Genomic DNA, 20,984 nt, shown 5'->3' with positions numbered 1-20,984 from the left:
ATCTTGTTTAAGCTATAGAGGTTTTTACATCACTTTTAACTGCAGTTTGAGACTGCATCCTAACCAGTACATGCGAAAATATGAGCCTGAACAGAGAAAAAATATTTTTATTAATATGTAGTTCAGGGTTTTCTTTTTGGTGGGGAAGGGAGGTGTTACAGCTGATTTTATGCTGTAACTGCAACTTTTATAACTTCCTGGGCCATTAAGGTGACTTATGTAAAAATGAACAAAAGTACCAAGTTCTTGTTATTCTTAACAATAACTAAATCCAAACTATGTTCTTGGACCAGAATGATTTTATTGGCTTTGTTTTGTTTTTGTCCTTTCTTTACAAGAGATTATCAGGACAACTGGTGAACTTTGAATGGGGTCTGTGGATTAGATGATATTAATGTATCAATGTTTTCTTGATTTTAATTGGTACACTGTGGTTATTTAAGTGTTACTATATGTCGGAAATATACACTAAAGTATTTGGAGATAATGGGACATCAAGTCTGCAACCCATTGCTAAATGATTCTGAAAACATATTAACATGAGAGACAAAGAGAAGAGAAAGAGACAGAAAAAGGGAGGAAGGAGAAAGAGGGAAATGTGGTAAACTGTTAACTGGGGAATCAAAGTGAAGGATATATGAGGTTTTTGTACTATTCTGGCAACTCTTCTGTAAATTTGAAATTATTTCAAAAGAAGAAGTTTAAAAAAGTAATATTTAAAAAGATAGTGTGCTCCACTTGGAAATTTATGTCTTTGAAAAACCAAAAATTGTAAATTAAACAGATCTTCGCTATATACAGAATACAAAGGTAACACTGTAGAAGAAAGAAAAATAACCAAGGTTATATTGACCTGAGTGCCAGGACAAGTTCTGACACTAGTAACTTTAAGTCAGTCATCTACCCTCTCTGAAATGAGAGCATCTAATCAAATGTTTCCTTTCCAGCCTTAAAATTCTGTAATTCTCAGGGCCAGCCCCATGGTCGAGTGGTTAAGTTGGCGCGCTCTGCTTCAGCAGCCCAGGGTTTCACCAGTTCGGATCCTGGGCGCAAACCTAGCACCGCTCATCAAGCCATGCCGAGGCGGCGTCCCACATGCCACAACTAGAAGGACCCACAACTAAAATATACAACTATGAACTGGGGGGCTTTGGGGAGAAAAAGGATAAATAAATAAATAAATAAAATCTTTATTAAAAAAAAAAGTCAAGGGGAATCTTTGCAGCAGGACTTAGAGCCTTTAAAAAAAAATTCTGTAATTCTCGATTACTTCCAATGCTGACCTCCTTACCTTCTATACATTTTCAAAGATACGTTTCATAAAATTAATTTATTTTTGTTACATTCCAAGACCAAAGTTTACATAGTTTTTCAATAAATTGAACAATCAATCTTATTTAAACCATTAATAAGATGACTCAAAATCTTGTTAAGTTGGCAGCAGTCAACATACTCACATAATATCCACACCTCCTGGAGTAGCAGATGATGACGTCTGCTCTTTGCTAGATGAAGAATCAGTAGTACATTCTGGTTCAGACACCGAATCACTGCTGCAGGGCTCGCTATTTGGAGATGCATTTCTTTGAGGGGTAGTGTCGATTGCTATAGGTGTTAATTCATTCTCACTGAATGCATCACTTATAAACATGCCTTCATGGATTAAATACGCCACCTCTGTGTCCAGTGAAGTATCTTTTGCAGCATTCTTCTGTTGTGAAATCTCTTCCAATTCTCTAGTCCTTTGGTTTTTGTCAAGAACTGAGAGAACAACACTGTGAATGATATTTAATGTTGCCTACAAGAAAACAGGATACATTTGTAAAGGATTTAAAATATCTTGTACCTAAAGTTCCCAAAAGTGAATTCTCTGTCTGTATTTTTGAACATCTTATACATGAGTCAAGATCATGCATCAGAATTTCTACCAATCTTTTATGACACAGTAAAGGTGACTTGTGAAATAGAACTACTCAAGAGAAAGGGGTACCCTAAGCTTAGGAATAGAGTTCTGTATTTTAATTGATTTTGTGAATGGAAATTTCCCTAAAATATATTGTATATTTCTCTAACCCCTTAATAGGTTACACTAGACATAACTTGCATGATAGAGAATCATAGTCATTGACTACCTGTTAGAAGAAAAAAAAATCCATACTCCTTACCATCCCTACCCTTATATCCATCTCTCTCTCCTTACCTCATACCTTTTCTCATTCATTCACTACTCTCCAGACATTCTGATTCTCTTTCTATTCTTCTAAATGCCATTGTTCCCATCTCAGTGCCTTTGTTGTTTCCTCTGCCTAGAATGCTATTCACCTTGATCTTTGTATACATATTTTTTTCTCATCACTCAAGTTCTTGAACAAATGTCACTTCCTCAAAGAGGTCTTCTTTTACTCTTCTTCCAGCAACTCTACCCCACTATCCAGTTTTTAAAAAACAACAGTTATCATTATATTATTAATTTTTTAATTTGAAGTCTCCTTCCACTAGAATGTAAGGTCCATAAGATATGTAATCCTAATGCCTAGAGTAGTGCTGGGCACGTAGGAGGTACTTAACAAATACTGAAAGCTAAATGAATTAAGAGTAAATTTGTGTAAATTAATATCTTTTTGGACTATTAAGAAATAAGGGGGGGCTAGCCCCGTGGCCGAGTGGTTAAGTTTGCGCGCTCCGCTGCAGACGGCCCAGTGTTTCATTGGTTCGAATCCTGGGCGTGGACATGGCACTGCTCATCAAACCACGCTGAGGCAGCATCCCACACGCCACAACTAGAAGGACCCACAGCGAAGAATATACAACTATGTACTGGGGGGCTTTGGGGAGAAAAAGGGAAAAAAATAAATAAAATCTTTAAAAAAAAAAAAAAAGAAAGAAGGGGCTACTTGCCTAGTTTAACATTCATGGTTGCACTCTCATAATTTGTTGCCCCCTTTCTCAAAACTCAATTTTTTTTTCAAGATCTACATGGTTCTAGTGAAGCAGACTCCAAGTTTAGATCTCCAAAGACAGGATAAGGATCGAAGTTAGAACAATCAGCATATGGAACCACCACAGCCTCAGCTTAAAGCTAAAGAATATACATAAAAGACAGACACAAAAATGCAGAGAAGCAAAGCCAAGGCTTGATAACATCATCAACCTCACTATTAAGCACCTATTAAATGCTGACCTACCTCTGGATATTTTTCAGTTATATGAGCTAATAAATTCTCACAATTGTTTAAGACACTCTGACTTGTGTTTCCTGTTATTTGGAACTAAAAGCATTCTAAGTGATACAATAGCCCATACAGTATATAGCAGAGATTCTGTGTCTTCAGGGACAATAGTACCAAAGTGTCTATGGATACTGCATCTTTCTCCTCTACTGATTAGTAACTTCTCTATTGTCACAAACTTGCTCCTAGCAACACTCCATCATTGATGCTTTTAATTTCCCTTACTGTCTTAAACTTTGATGTGCTTATTTCCTCCATCTTCATTTTGCCTTTCTTCTTCCTTATGTCTTCTGTCTTGCTGATTTTCTTTCTTGCTTTTTTTTTTTAACAAAAAGACTACAATGGTGGACATGGTCTTTCCCTCACCAACATCTATTCTGCACTTCCCCAATAGTAATGCAGCCATGTAAAACTGAGTCCACTTTTCAGCTTCAGGTGTTGGTCCTGAATAGCCCACTCAGTGTATTCCCAACCTCCTTGCCACATGATTAATTCGGAGATGAAAAAACAATCCAGACCCAAACCAAGCAGTGCACGGCATTTTCCTGACCACCAGTGATTGGGTATGTGACCTAAATTGGCCCAACCTATTAAAGCCAAAGACCTATATTTGATGACTGGAGAAGAAAAAAACCTTGTTCTAGGTGGTATAGTACATAATTGTGGCAGACCTGGAACTGCTGTAGCCATTTTGCTACAATTATGTTAGTCTAAAGATGAAGCCGACAAAAAGGAAGGTAGAAGTGAATTAAAACAAAGAAACTAAGCTAGAGAACCAAGAGGACACCATGCCTGAGGTCTATTCTTGTTTGGGACTATTTTAAGTTACCTGAGTTGATACATTTCTTTTATTGTTTAAATTAGTTTAATTTGAATACTTTGCCCCTTTTAACTGACAAGGTCTTAGCTAATACAATAATATGTTTTCCATATACAGCATATCAGGTGTTCTCTTAGAGATTCTTCTTCACTGTTTTCACCATACCTATAGCTTTAAAGGTTTGCTAATTATTTTTTTCCAAGTCCAAAGCCATTCTTGTTTAACGATGCCGGAAGACTTTACAATATATAATAGATTCAACAGTAGGTACATGATTTACTTTCTGAACTAACCTATTACAGCAGTTTGTAGTCAAATTCATGTTCCAAAAAGACCAGAACAGCTAAATGAAATAAAATTTTGCAATCTTGAGAATAGTGAATGAAATACTCTGGTAATCATATTGATAAGTCTCTAAAATGACAGATCAGGATTATTTTCCCACATAACAAAGTGAAAACTTAAGAGCTAAAAATTCCTCAAAAAGAATGTAAGCTGCATTTCAGGATTATTTTCTGTTTTAGCTATATACAAATTAGCCTAATCTATCAGGTACACACAATGAATAAGAATTTTAATAAAAATTCAAAATACAACTAGCAGTAAAGAAGAACGAAGTTAGCGGTCTCATACTTTCTGACTGCAAAACTTACTATAAAGCTACAGTTATCAAAACAGTGTGGTACTGACATAAACACAGACATACAGACCAATGAGACAGAATAGAGAACCCAGAAATAAACCCTCACATATATGGTCAAATGGCTTTCGACAAGGGTACCAAGATCATTAAATGGGTAAAGGACAGTCTTAAACAAATGGCACAGGGAAAACTGGATATCTACATACAAAAGAATGAAGTTGAAACTTTATCTTGTACCATATACAAAAATTAACTCAAAATAGATAAAAGACCAAAAGTAAGACCTAAAACCATAAAACTCTTAGAATAAAACATAGGGGAAAAGCTTCATGACACTGGATTTGGCAATGATTTCTTGGATATGACACCAAAAGCACAGGCAACAAAAGGAAAAATAAAGTGGACTACATCAAAATTAAAAACTTCTATGCATCAAAGGGCACAATCAACATTGTGAAACGGCAACCCATGGAATGGGAGGAAATATTTGCAAATCAGAGAACTGATAACAGCCAGAATATATAAGGAACTCCTACAACTCGACAAAAAAATAACCTCATTAAAAAATAGGCAAAGATATTTCTCCAAAGAAGATATACAAATGGCCAATAAACACACAAAACGATGCTCACTATCACTAATCGTTAGAAAAATGCAAATCAAAACCAAAATGAGATACCACACCACACCCATTAGGATGGCTACTACCAAAAAAAGAAAATAAGTGCTAGCAAGAATGTGGAGAAATTGGAACCCTTGTGCACTGTTGGTGGGAATGTAAAATAGTGCATCTGTTATTGGAAACAGTATGCAAAAAATCAGAAACAGAATTACCATATAACCCAGCAATTTCTCTTCTGGATGTTTACCCAAAAGAACTGAAAGCAGCCAAGAAATATTTGCACACCCATGTTCATAGAAGCATTATTCACAACAGCCAAAAGGTGGAAATGCCCACTGCCAGATGAATGGATGAACAAAATGTAGTATATACATATAATGAAATATTATTCAGCCTTAAAAAGGAATAAAATTCTGATACATGCTACAACATGGATGAACCTTGAGGACATTATGCTAAATGAAGTAAGCCAGTCACAAAAGGACAAATACTGTATAATTACACTTTTATGAGGTACCTACAACTGTCAAACTCATAGAGGCAGAAAGTAGAACGGTGGCTGTCAGGGGCTACAGGAATGAGGGAATGGGAAGTTATTGTTTAATAGTTACAGAGTTTCAGTTTTATAAGATGCAAAGAGTTCTGTAGATGAATGGGGGTGATAGTGGAGCAACAATGTGAATGCATTTAATGTCACTAAACTGTACAACTAGAAATAGTTAAGATGGTAAATTTTATGTTAGGAGTATTTTGTCATAATAAAAAAATTTAAAAAATACAATTAACAGCAATACGAATCCTTAAGTCGTTAATAATTACTCAAATATAAAATTTTCAAGCCCCTAACTTTTAATTTTTTCTCCATTTACACTAAAAATGTTACTGAAATGTTTTGGCTGAAATTTTAAGCTTTATTTTTAAAAATATAATTTACTTTATATTAAACTGACACATAGAATATCTTTTGTTTTTGAGAAATACAGGAATGTAGGATAATAAATTAATAACACTGGTAAATTAAATAAGAGCTTCAAATAATTTATTCCTGTAACATGGTAAACACTATTAAAAAACGAAACCATTTCTGATTATAAAAGTAATACCCCCTTTGTAGAAAATTTAGGAAAAACAAAAAAGAATGAACAACAAATTTAAATTATATATAATCCTACCACCTAAAGATAACCACCAAAAAGACAAACTGTCTCTGTTCTATGAAGATGAAGAGATAAATCTTTTTAACATAGCTGAGATCAAACTATATAAGTAGGTCTATATCTTGCCTTTCACTTAATGTTACAATGTATGCATTTTCTTCAATCATTAAAAATCCTCGGCTGCATGATATTCCATGGCAATGAATATACTAATCATAACTTATTTTACCATTTCTATATTGTTAGACATCTGGGTTCTTTCCAATTTGTAGTTATTTAAAAGTTCTTCATTAAAAATGAACAGCTTGTAATTAACATAATTTTACAGTGAAACCATACCCTTAGAGAATCACAAACTTTTTTCAAAGAAAAAAAGTACCACATTTAAAGGTTTTATGTCATCTTCAAAGATGTTTTACAGAAATATTAGTTGAAGTGGCCCATATGTGAAAATGAGAAATTACAACTATGACAAATCACTGTTCCCATATTCTACATATATCGAATAATAATTTGGCTTAGTTTAACTGATATAGAATCTAAAAGTGGAATAGCTACTTAAAAAGTTACTGGCAAAAAGCTGGTCAACTCTACCTTATGCAGTGTAGGAGTTCTACACATCCAGACATGCAATAATAGAACTGTGTATAATGAGGATATGGTGGGAAAATAAGAAAAAGTGAAAACATGGCTTAGTTATTGAGCAATCCACAGATACAGGTTTGTTATCTATCACTATCAATGGGTGGGATCAACATTTTGGTAGGAGTCTAAATTAAGTACAGTGAATCACATTTTATAAAACTTCTCCCACTCCGATTGGAGAGCTTATGCATGTGACTTAGCATCACTCCAACGTCAACAAGGAAAAGTTGTGTCATAGATAAGTAGCAAAGTCCCCCAGATCATTTAATGTGATACTCAGGAAATGCTCCGGATGTTAACTAGCACATACATCACAATACTGATACCTGATAATTCAAAGAATATCAAATTTCACAAATAGGTTGTTACACTCAGTAATTCCTAATGATTGTCTTATTAAAACACAGCTGTGACATGTTGGTAGTTCCAACCAATATATTAGAGTCTGTGACATCCTTTCTTCTGAAAAGTGCTGTATAGCATGTGTTCTTTTCCTTATACTGAGTGGCTTAAAATTAAGTGGTTTGACTAATAAGACAAAATAATTAAATGTAATGCATGATCCTTGATTGGATCCCAGATCAAAAAATGAAATAAAAACGTGCAATAAAGGACATTAGTAGAGCAATTTAAATATGAACTACATGTTAAAAAATACTATTACATCAACATTAAATTTCTAGAAAAATCAAGTGGTTTGGAGCAGATTTTTGAGTGTTTCACAATACTGAACCTCTAGATAATCTAGAGAGATTCAAGCATCACAAAAATCACAAGAAGAAATATTATCTAATATTTAATGCCAAGTAAGCATTATATTTCTTTTTAATATAAAGTAAATCATGCAAAATTACAAAAAGTACCAAAATACTCTGAAGCACTTCAAATCTTATTTAAAACCAAGCCTCTTTATGGAGCCGGCCCCATGGCCAAGTAATTGAGTTCGCGCACTCTGCTTCAGCAGCCCAGGGTTTTGCTGGTTCAGATCCTGGGCATGGACATGGCACCGCTCATCAGGTCATGCTGAGGCGACATTCCACATGCCACAGCTAGAAGGACCCACAACTAAAAATACACAACTATGTACCGGCGGGTCTTTGGGGAGAAAAAGGAAAAATTTTTTTTTAAATCTTTAAAAAAAAAAAAACCAAGCCTCTTTAAAAAATTACAAAAACAAAGAAATTCTATTTTATTCTAGTTTGATTCTATATCTATTATATATATAAAAAACTAACTTAAATTTAGGGATATCCTGAACCAAGTTATAATCACATAAGCTTACCTTAACTCTCTGTAGGAAAATTGTAAACTTCGAGAAAATATCCTTTAGCAGATCAAACCACTGAGGAAAATTCAACATTCTCATCTGATCTGCAAGCCTAGAAAAAAATTAATTCAAACAAAAATAACCATTGTCTTAGGCCAATATGATATTTACAAACTGGAGGAAACGATACTAAATACTATCTAGTAAGAGAAGAATAAAATGCAATTTCACCTAGATACCTAACTAAAATCATAAAATTGAGTTGAAGAGGTCAATTACTAAATAACTCCTCCTCCTTGTTTAAACATCTCTAAGACTAATCTAGTCAAGTATACTGACTTATGAATCTTATCATATGGCAATTCCATGTGAACATGCATTGTGATCATTGGATGAAAAACCACAGAGAAATAAACCAATTTTGAGTAAAGGTGAAGATAAGTTCTAGAATAAAAACAGGAACACACACACAAAAAATAGGAACATAACATCTACCCTAACAAACTTAATAATCTGCTTGTCTAACTACAAACTAAAAGGTACTTTTCCACATGTGAAAGGTAATATGGCATGGTGGCTAAGAGCACTGGCTCTGAGGCCACAGGGCCTCGGTTCAAGTTCCAGCCCTGTCATTTACTAGTTGTATGACTCTTGGCAAGTGACTTAACCCTTCCATGCTCTAATTTTCTCATCTTAATATGGAGAAAGTAATAGAACCTATCTTATATGGTTGCTGTAAATATTAACTGAGTTAATAAGTACTTAAAACAATGCACAGTACATAAAGAAGTGCTATGTATTTGCCAATATTATATTAGTATAATATATATATCTAGTGTATATTATATATATCTAGTATATATTCTAGATATGAATATAATAGATAATGGTATAACCAATTTTTTATAGCTGATATCAATAAATAACTTCAAGATAAAAAAATTAATGCAAAATAGAATTCCATAAAGATATTTTATAGTACTACAGTGACTTATTACTATAAGTTTTTAATGAATGCTACTGCAGCTATGAGTTTATTCTTAAGAGATACTCCTATACTTGAGATACAAGAAATTCCCTATTTGAAAAAAATTCCCTAGCAAAGAAAAAAATTAAAATAACTCACTCTACATGTTCACAGGCTTTTAACAGAGTCCCAAAAACTTCATTTTTCCAACTACTAGTGATTACTGTATCATTATTAGGGTTGCTTAACTAATTCTGAAACTGAGTTTTCACTAGATAAGAGCGTGGAAATTAAAACTCCACAATCCTCATTCTATCAGTTTGGCCCAGAGACGTTTCACAGTTGTCCATACTGCTATTCATGTCTTAGGCCAGTTAATAAAGTTTAAGTATCTATATGAATGAGAAATTCATAGTCATAAAATATTTATCACTATTCTCATAATGAAAGAACAGGAATTTCAAAGGTGAGAACAAGAAATTAGACATGCGTAATTCAAAATCATGTACTCAAACTTCTCAAAGCCAAGTAGAAGCTGGATTTTAATCATATAGCTAAATAATTTAAACTTAACACTGCTAGTCTCTGGAAAGGATTATCTTCAATTTCCCCCCTCCATAACTACACTGTATCCTCCCCATTCTCTCTCTGCCCTGGGAGGCTTGGTCAATGAGGAGCCCTTACAAAAAACTGGAAGGAGGAAAGGGACTTAGAGCTCTATCTCCCGCCTTGAGGAGTTGCCTCAGGATGACTGCCTTCCTCCGCTGAAGATCGCTTCAACTACTACATGTCTTTTTTTTCAACTACTACACATCTTTCTCCTTCTGAATTCTATTAACTGCTCTCTTCCCTTGTCCCTTAATGGTACTCACTGTCACTTGGGATTTTCCTATACTCTGTCCACACCTTAGTAAATAATTCCTTAACTAAATCCTCCTTATTCTAATATGTCACCTTTTCCGTGATAACGCCCAATCTAATATTTATACTTACTTCACAACAACATCTGTGTCTATTTCTTCTATTTTTGAAACTTTATTAATCACACACTGCAAAATTTAAGGAAAAAATTGATTAATGTCTTTAGAATTCTAAGTATTACATGTTCATTTGTAGGGCCTCAATGACAATAATAATGATTTTACCAGACTTCTTTTTGTCTTTTATAGATATTTCAAGGTGTTTAAAAAACTGCAGCATTACCCTTACCCTATTAAATAATTATTCCAGGGTAAGCTTGAACTGTATTAACTAAAATCCCGTACTATTTAAAACTGTTCAAAATCATACACCAAAACACCCCAGAACTATAATACTTAGGAACAAGGTATAAGCCCCATATTTAAATTCTGAAAGAAATTAATTTTGGAGGTTACCTTTCCTTACAATACATGCAACAATTTAAAGTTAAAAAAAAATAATAAATGCTTAGACTTCAAGAGAAGTCTGGGAATTAAAACATAGTAGTTTAAAAACTTGTTTAACAATATTATATATACAAAATTATACAAATTATGTTTATAGCTCAATAATGTTTTACAAATGGAGTATACCTATGTAACCAGGACTCAAATACAAAATTCAACATTGCCAGTAAGCCCTTCTCATGCTCCTCTCCTAGTCACTACTTCCCCCCAAAAGACACTACTATTCTGATTTCTAATACCATAGATTAATTTCGCCTGTGTTTGAATTTTACATAAGTGGAATCATAGTGAATACTCCTTTGTGTCTGGTTTCTTTGGCTCCACATTGTGTATATGATATTCACCTATGTTGTTCCGTGTAATTTATTCATTCTCATTGCTGTATAGTATTCAATTGTATAAGATACTACAATCCATTTATCTTTTCTGCTGATGATAGAAATTGGGTTTTTCCAATTTTTACAACAAATAGCACTGCCATGAAATTCTTGTGCTGTCTTTGGTGAGCTTATGTATGCATTTCTGGTGGGTAAATATCCAGGAATAGAACTGCTTAGTCATAACATATGTGTATATTTAGTGCTAGTAGATATTGCCAACAATTTCTGAAAGTGGTTGTAACCATTTTAAAATACAGTGTTTTAGTCAGTATTTGAAACAGGTAAAAGATGAAGTGATTGTAATCTGTTTTATTTAAACATTAAAAACTCAGAAGTGTACATTCAACCTATTGACGATGATCAGTTAAGCCTCATAAATACACGTAAAATAGTTTTTTTTTATATATAGAAAAACCAAAGTTCAATGAGTGAGATTTATCTGAGTGAAAAAATTCAAAACAAAGATCAGGGAAAAACACATGGATTTAGTTTACCGCTATAATTTCTTAGAGGTCACAGTAAAAGGAAATGAACATTTACCTACTGCTGATGAGAGAATATTTTGATAAAATCTTTTTAGAACGCAATTCAACTCTACGTATCAAACAATTTAAAAATACTTTTCACTTTCTCACCAATAATTCCACTTCTAGGAATCAGCTAAGGAAACTGTCTTAAATATGAAAAACCAAACAAACAAAACTTTATACCAAAGATGTGTGTCAGAGTGTTCTTTACAGTACCAAAATGAAAACAACCTAAATACTCAACATAGAGGAAAGGTTAAGTAGGTTTAACTAACATAATATTGAAGGAAATTTATACAACCATTAACAATGATGTTTCTGAAGGCTTATATGAGAAAATGCTTATGTTATGATTCTAACTTAAATATATGTACAATTCAAAATCATATATACAGTATGATAGCAATGACGAAAAACATCAGTAAACAATTTACACTTAGAAATATTCTTAAAGTGATAATCTTTTGGATGGCAGGGCTGCTTTTCTTTCTGCTATTTGTCTATATTTTCAATTTTTAAATAAATGAGAAAATATTACTATTATACTACATGTATTACTAGGATTACATAAAAATAAACTTCACAAAAGATTCTACACCAAAATATATCAAATAAAAGACGTATAATTACCTGTTTAATGATATTCTTTGCTGTAAGAATCATTTCTTCACTATAGATTTCTAAAAAATTAAGTTTTCTTTGTTTTAAAAGTCCAAATACAAGAGATACTAGTCTTTCCTATTAAAATAAAAGAAGAATATGTAACTTCACACTTTAAATATATAAAATAATCTAATTAGAGGTAGAAATATTCAACATCAAAGGTTTTATTGTTTGATCCTCATATCTCTATCTTGCATATGGTATTTTCTAGAAGCCTAAATAAACCCCTTCCACAGCAACCTTGTCATCAGAGTTTTGGAGTCAGGGTTCTAAAACGGGTATATCCTATTCCACTACAGTGGATCAAATGAAGCTGGTTTGGAGGTAAAACAGTATGAGTATATTTTGGCCTAGTTTCAACAAGCAGCTAGAAGGTATACTTCTCAAACACTGATGACTAATAAATATTCCACAAGCCCTGGGTTTTTTATTTATTTATTTATTTTAATTTTTAATTCATTCATTTTTTTATTTTTTATTTTTTTCCTTTTTCTCCCCCAAGTCCCCCAGTACCTAGCGTGTATTCTTAGCTGTGGGTCCTTCCAGTTGTGGCATGTGGGATGCCGCCTCAGCATGGCCTGACGAGCAGTGCAATGTCAGCGCCCAGGATTCGAACTGGCAAAACCCTGGACCGCCGCAGCAGAGCGCACAAACTTAACCACTCAACCACGGGCTGGCCCCTCAGCCCTGGGTTTTTTAATTAGTGGTCTAGAAGACTGGAATGATGACCTGGACTATCTGTGGGGAATTAACTAACATGTATAAAAATACCTTTAACTACTTAGGCTGCTATCCGGGCTTTTTGGATTCTTTACTAGTTCCTGGCAGAAATCAGCATTGATAGGTTACCAGATAAGTGAAGCCTGGATATGAAGTATTTGTATATGTATATGCATAAAACATGTTTATGAGTACTCAGTGAATGTGAATGACTATAAGCTGCCACATAATAATGATCACTTTTTATAAAAGCCATACTCCAGTACATGCATACACATGGATATACATTAATTCATCCTATATTTATATTTTGAACTTGGTTTGTAAGCTATAAAGAGATCTCATTTTAACTCCAACTTCTAATTAAGCTATAAAATTATTTCATTCTCTAATTTCACAGGATAATGAACAATTATGGTGCTTGTTAAAGTCATACAGTTAGTGAAGGACTTCATGGGTCTGAAAGACCTTGAAATTTAAGATAATTTTGCTCACTATAATCTGAGAAGGTGTTCTAAACTAAGGCTGTTAGGAATTAACACTAAGCAATGATATCATTTCATTTCACAGTTCAAAACACATACCTCTTCTAAAATTTGACAGTCATCTTCCAGTGGTCTATTTAAGTCACTGTGAGAATATGTAGAAAATTCTGCAATCATCATTTTATCTATCAGCTTTTCTAATTCACAAAGCTGTGATCCCAAATGCCTACAAAGGAAGAAGAAAATGTTAGATATATTCATTAAAAACTCAAATTCACTCCACAACCAAGGGAACTAGCAGGCAAAACTTTTCTAGCTGACAGTACTTGTGCAATAATGTGATGTTTTAGTAAAATGGAGTCCTTTAACTTAACAAAAGTAACAGTGATAGTGTCACAGTATCTCCCAAATTCTATTTTTTCTTTATATGTTTAACCTCCAAATAGTTAAATGTGTTGTAGGAAACTTGGTTCTAGAAATTTCAGCACTGTTTTTTTGTCTGCTTTTCACAGACAAAATATTCAGATATTCTAAACTCTTTTCTCATTAACCATTTACCGAATATCAATGCCAGTAGCTCCCTACCCATTCATTTATTCAATAAATACAAGCGCTTACTATGCCAGGCCCTGTTCTGGGTGCATACAAATATCTGAAGGACTATAGGGACATACTGACTTAATTCAATCTCTGTCATGATCAGTTTGAGTTATTGTGCATATCCCTCAGGCCATTAAACTGAAAATCATTAGAACACTAGACTGAAAATATAAAAGTACTGAGCTACGAACTATCCATGGAACTTTTTCTCATAAAATGTTTCTTTTTAATCCACCTCTAATATTTGCAGATCCTAGGTAGGGTTAAAGTGAGAATGGCTCTAATCTGGACCACCATGGGTATGGCAAGGGCAAGTACTACTAAAAGGATTTGAAACCTCTTCCCCAGAAAAACCATTCACCCTCCAAATGACAAGAATGGTCTCATGTAGTCCATGCTCTGCAGAGCACTGAGGATGAGTACCTTTATATACAAAGGGATTTTTGCCACACAATCTAATAGCTTCATAAAAACAATGGGTTGAGGGGCCAGCCCAGTAGCACAGAGGTTAAGTTCACATACTCTGCTTTGCGGCCCTGGGTTCACAGGTTCAGATACCAGGTGCAGACCTAGTGCCGCTCATCAAGCCATGCTGTGGAGGCGTCCCACATAACATAGAGGAAGACTGTCACAGATGTTAGCTCAGCAACAGTCTTCCTCAAGCTAAAAGAGGAAGATTGGCAACAGATGTTAGCTCAGGGTCAATCTTCCTCACACACAAAAAGACAAAAAAACAATGGGCTGAAAAAACCTAGGTAATCTAGTTGGTCCAAAGTATATCAAAATTAAGTGAAATAGGCCAGTGGAAAATCTGTTTATATCCCAGGATAAAAAATTTTAAAAAGCTCTATCTTTGGGGGCAATTTAAAAACATTTATATTTAAATTTTATCTCAAATTTAAATATTTATAATTAAATAAAAACCAAACATTTAAAAATATATATACTACATTTACTTGAAAAACAAACTCTTAATGTTGGCAACTGTCTTCACTAAGATCAAATATAGCACATTTAAAAAAAATTAGTTTAAACCATGTGACCTTTTAGACAGATCCATTGTTGTTCTTTTATAAACAACAGATAGTAAGTAGTGTAGGGATAATTTTGAAAAAAAATCTGATAAGTGAAATAACATATAAATTTGCATTTTACAATATGAAAAATATATTTCTTACAACTAATTAGAAGACTAATAAGGTTTTCAAAAATGGCACCAACATCTTACAATAAACTAATTTAGAACATACCCACTAGTACAGACTAAAACATTGCCATAAGAGGAATCTGGCAGTCTCTAGCAAAATTACATAGGCAATTAGCTTTTGACCTAGGAATCTCACTACTCAGAAGCCATCTTAATGATACACTAGTAAAAATACAAAAGAATATACATTCATTGCAGCACTGTTGGTAACTGCAAAGGAATGGAAACAATCCAAATGTTGACCAATAAGGGGGCTAGTTGAATATATCATAACAGACATTATTCACTTTAAAAGAATTAAAGAATACCAATTCATGTACTATATATAGTGCTGCAGAGCAGTTTCTCAACCTTTTTTTCATTATGGTCCCCCTAAGAAGTCTTTTTAGACATTTTCATTCCTAATCACCCTCCCATAAAATTTTAATATCACAGATACACTATATATCTCTTTACGTACCGTGACCCTTTAGAGGGCCACAAACCATTGTAATATCCAAGATTTTATTCACTCTTCAAGAACCAATTTTTGTCCCATTGAGGTGATATCCGCCACTGAGAATGCATACTGTAAAGTAATCTCCAGGGTGTACCACAAAGTGAAAACTGCAAAGTGGAGTAAAGTATGCTCAGTATGCTAATACTTACCTAAGATGAGGGACAGACAGAGAGATGGATGGATGGAAGGGTAAACATAAACTAAACCTTTTTAAAATGGTGACTTAAAGGGATATGTAGGGAGGAAGGGGACCAGAATTAAAGTTAAATTTCTCTAAATATCCTTTGTTTCTTGGATTTGACTTTGGAATTATGTAACTACTTAACATAGTTATAAAACAACATTACATTTAAAAAAAATCAATCCTTAACTACCAAAAGCAAATGAAACAAATTAACTGTGTATCACATTAGTGGCAAATCTACACAAAGAGGAATTATTTCAAGTGACTTTCAAACATAGTAATTTACACATTCACCCCACAGGGGATATATCCTTAGGGAAAAGAAGAGAAAGAAATCCTGCATATTTGTAGTAATAATATTGTTAGTTCTGAGAGCATTCTATATATTTTGGGATATCACAAATGAGTAATTATGTTGATGTCATTAGAAACCACGGTTTTCAGCCTGTTTGAAAGGAGATACATATGTAAGATTGAAGAAGTAAAAACTCTATAGTCCTGAATTTAAACTGGAACTATCAATAAACTCATATTTTTTCTTTAAAAAGAAAATTATTTTCTAGTTCCGTCCACTACAAAGGTCTAGAGATAATGACCAATCCAATAGCAAGGAACGTCTCTGGTATCCAGATTGTAATTTCTAAATACCATTTCCTACTAAACGAAACTAGGGCTCCTTAGAGAAATGGCAGACTACAAATCTGTGGCAGAAAATGTATAATATATCTTGTCATAACACAAAGTAAGAAAAGTATCAATGACTACACATGAAATGTCAAGACTCAAGAATGAACTTGAAGAGGTTCCTAAAAAAGATAGGACAATTTGAATATTGACAAAAATAAAAAGAGCAAAGAACTTAAGTAATTCAAATACATATAAATCCATGAGTTTATAAAAATATTTTTCTCTAAAAATATAAGAATTCCAAATAGATATTATTTGGATCCTGATTTCAACAAACACTGTAAAAAAGAATTTTGAGACAAAATTTGAAGAAAAATTTGAACACTGACTGCCTATTTGAAAATATAAATAATATTAGTTATATTTTTAAAAATTCTTATCTTTAAAAGAAACATAATGAAATATTTATGGATGAAATGAAATGATATTTTGGATTTGTTTCAAAATAATCCAGGAGTAAGGGGAGGGATAATAATATTAGTTATATTTTTAAAAATTCTTATCTTTAAAAGAAACATAATGAAATATTTATGGATGAAATGAAATGATATTTTGGATTTGTTTCAAAATAATCCAGGAGTAAGGGGAGGGATATAGAGAAAACAAAGCTGGCCATGAGCTGCTATCTTACAGGTGATATACAATTTATCCAACTTCATACAACTCTCTTCATATAATCTCCTCTTTTTTTGTATATGTTTGAGTTTTCAGTAAGTTTTTTAAAAAGCAGCAAAAGGGTAAGATATAAATCTACAAATAACTTTAACATTGCTTGGTTCTCAATATTTATGAGATCACAGATTCCTTTTTAATGCAGATGACAGGTTTACACTCAAGTATGTGTTACCTTCAGGTATGAAGAGTCTTCAACAAAGAATCATGGTGAGAAGTCCATATGACTGTATCTACTGATGTTTGGGCATCAAAGTAATAAAACTCTCTGCCATTTCAGCATAATAACTCAAATGTGAGGTTCTATTTGACCTCAGATATTGTCTTACATAATTGAGTAGCTTCATTTTTATGTATTCTTATACTTATTTTAAAGTCTGATAAATATAATAAAGGAGAGTAAATACAAATCTCAAATCTAACAGTAAATAGTATTTATTATGTAATCACAGGTATATGATTATATACAAAGATTTGTCTAAACCCTTAAACAAAACTTTCAGAATTAAAATGTTCTACAAGATTCACCTATTCCTCCTTGTTCTAATTTTTTTTTTATATTCTTGACTACTTTGACAATAGATGCAATAATAATGGCCTGCTCATTATTATTAACCTTATCAAAAATATTTAATAGACAAATCTGCTAACAGTTCATTTTAAAAGTATGTATTCTAATAATCACACACAGTAATTGAGAGTATTGAAAGAAATCTACAGAAATGACGAATAACTAAAATATGACTGTGAAAAAAATACGTGCGTCCATATATCCAGCTAAACAAATTGGAACAATTCCAATACTTTCTACTTTGATATGCCTCAATTCATACATTAATTTAGATCTTCTATTAAGCTCTCTGTTCACTACAATGAGCTTTGTGCTGCTTTTATAAGAAAAACTAACATATCAATAAACTCTAATACTAGTTTCATCAAATAGCAGAAAGCCTGTTCTTTGGCTTCATCACAGAGCATACAATGTGGATGTTTTCTTACTATAATGTTTTGAAGAACTAAATTATAGGACGTTATATCAGGATCAAAGAATATGTTAAATACCTTTTGATACTTTCTATAATAAAAATCCCATAAATGGAATCCTAAGGTGGTTGATCAATGAAACCACAATAAGCAGGAACCTATAATTAAGTCTGAATGTTTTCCACCTTTTCTTTCCCAAAAGAAAAAAAAAGGCTTATGCCTAGATAAAAAGTTGGTTTCATTAATTTTTATCCTAAAATCAACTACTATAGTAGGTATTAGCTCAGCAAACCTATAACTCAGTTGCCCCACAGTATAACATCTATCACACTATAAAGTCAGCAGTGATGTTCAGAGTTATATACTTGATGTCCTATAAATCCTCAAACATACTAAAAAGCATACATAGCTCTCGGGTCAGATGAGACCTGCGTTGAATCTCAACTCTACTGTTTTATAACTTACTGTATATTTTGGAGCAAGTCATCTAAGACTTTCTATGTCTCAGTTTCCTTATCTATCAAAATGGGGATAAGATAATCTATCTCATTGAGGTGTTTTTTTGAGGGGGGGGTCAAATAATACATGCAATATACTTAGCACAATCAGTTTCTAGTACCGAGTACCAAAGTATTCAAAAAATGTTCTTAGTTTTTATAGGGGTGGTAGTAGTAGTGTAATGGTGGTAGTAAATGGTAAAAAAAGTTAAAGGTGAAAACCGAAAGAGTTTCTACATAAACCCTTACAATAAGAAAGAGTAAATAACTACATTACATCCCTGAATTTCAAGGTAACTAAAGCTTTTCATATCAGAACCTGTAAGTTTTTATCAAGGTTCAAATATATTCATAAGCCCATAATGAAACTTCTGTATTACTCTGCTTAACAAGCATTTGAATGTCATTAACCTATCAAGAACACTTTTAAATTAGTATAGATCACAAATGATATAGATTGTTACACAGATTACCACACATTTTTTTATTGCTAATAGATAGCAAAATTTCATTTCATGAGTAATGGTCAAAAATATTTATGTACTAATAATTCAAATGGCCCAATTTTGCACAATTTAGGCAATAAAATAATTTAAAGGGGCCGGCCTTGTGGCCAAGTGGTTAAGTTCGCACATTCTGCTTCAGCGGCCCAGGGTTTCAACAGTTCGGATCCTCGGCGCGGACATGGCACCACTCAGGCCATGTTGAGGCGGTGTCCCATATGCCACAACTAGAAGGACCCACAACTAAAATATACAACTATGTACTGGGAGGATTTGGGCAGAAAAAGCAAAAAAAAAAAAAGACGATTGGCAACAGTTGTTAGCTCAGGTGCCAATCTTTAAGAAAAAAAATAATAATTTAAAATTTTTTAATTACAAAAATCAACAAATGTACAAAAGATCAACTTTAATAATTATGAATTATGCAATGAGCCAAAATTTCCCACTGTGTAAATCACTCTCCACGTTCAGAAGAGGAGATCAAACTGGATTTTTACATTGATATCAGATACATTGTACCCCTAACACATTAATAGAACCCTCTGTGAATAGAGACAGTAAGATGTTTCAGTTGAAAATTTTGTTTTAAAAAGAATGAAATTATGTGGTGAGAAGTTACCACTTTAATTCCAAATTCTGAAAAAGTAGAATACCCTGTGGTAATTAGAAACCAGGCTTTTCAATTCTGGTGCATGAGAGAGTCTCAGAGAAAGCTTTAAAGAAATACAAATGTGCAGCCCTTACCCTCTAGGAAGTCTAACTTAACTGGTTTGGATGAAGTGTGGTATACTTTTTAAAAGCTCTTCTGAGAATTCTAATATGCAGACAGGATTAAGAACTACAGTCATATGTAAACTACAAATGATTAATTAGGGACAATGATTATGGAAAGAAAAAGAAAGGAAAGAAAGAATAACAGAACGGTACATAGAATCAAGATACATTTGGTAACATCCTGGATAATTCAGATTCCACAAAAATGTATTAAATATGTATGACATAGCTCTTGCCCAAGACTTAGAGCCCAATAGAAAGATTTTTGAAGAAAACAATACAAATGACAATAAAACACGGTAGAATGTCATAAAATTTCATTGGAGAGCATAAATAAAATGTTCTGGGAGTTTGGAAGTCACAAAAAACGTTTCTACAGAAAATATCAAGATTAAAAAATAAAGAAAGAATGAGAAAAAAGAAAACATCATAAGCATTTTTTACATTTTTACACTGACTGGCAAATATATAATATTAGGTTAATGGTACACAGAAAAATCGGGGGGCTGGCCAGTGGCCAAGTGGTTAAAGTTCCACACACTCTGCTTTGGTTGCCACGGTTTGGAGGTTCGCAGACCTGCTCCACTTGTCAGCCATGCTATGGAAGCATCCCACATACAAAATAGAGGAAAACTGGCACAGATGTTAGCTCAGGGCTAATCTTCCTCAAGCAAAAAAAGAGGAGGATTGGCAACAGATGTTAGCTCAGGGCAAATCTTTCTCACTAAAAGTTAAAAAAAAAATCTGTGAAGCTATAAAAGAAAATGACACTGATATTTAACAACTTTATAGGAAAAGGAATGATAAAGTAAATCATTAGACAG

The 20,984-nt window shown here is 33.1% G+C and overlaps 1 protein-coding gene across 12 annotated transcripts in view; it reads right to left on the bottom strand.

Moving 5' to 3' along the window:
• Positions 1-20,984, bottom strand: part of VPS54 (VPS54 subunit of GARP complex) — a 106,708-nt gene that overhangs the window by 36,261 nt on the left and 49,463 nt on the right. For all 12 annotated transcript variants that reach the window (XR_011504266.1, XR_011504267.1, XM_014836793.3 and 9 more), the window contains 5 exons: positions 13,653-13,779; positions 12,316-12,423; positions 10,345-10,400; positions 8,400-8,496; positions 1,458-1,798 (listed from right to left, as the gene is read on the bottom strand). Coding sequence is in view for 10 of the 12 variants with exons in the window: in XM_014836793.3 (XP_014692279.1) it covers positions 1,458-1,798; positions 8,400-8,496; positions 10,345-10,400; positions 12,316-12,423; positions 13,653-13,779 (729 nt within the window). In the remaining 2 variants the exon portion in view is untranslated. The remainder of the gene's footprint in view (positions 1-1,457; positions 1,799-8,399; positions 8,497-10,344; positions 10,401-12,315; positions 12,424-13,652; positions 13,780-20,984) is intronic.

This window comes from Equus asinus, chromosome 6 (assembly GCF_041296235.1).
Source record: "Equus asinus isolate D_3611 breed Donkey chromosome 6, EquAss-T2T_v2, whole genome shotgun sequence".
NCBI lineage: Eukaryota > Metazoa > Chordata > Mammalia > Perissodactyla > Equidae > Equus > Equus asinus.
This window is presented reverse-complemented; position numbering and strand designations above follow the sequence as displayed.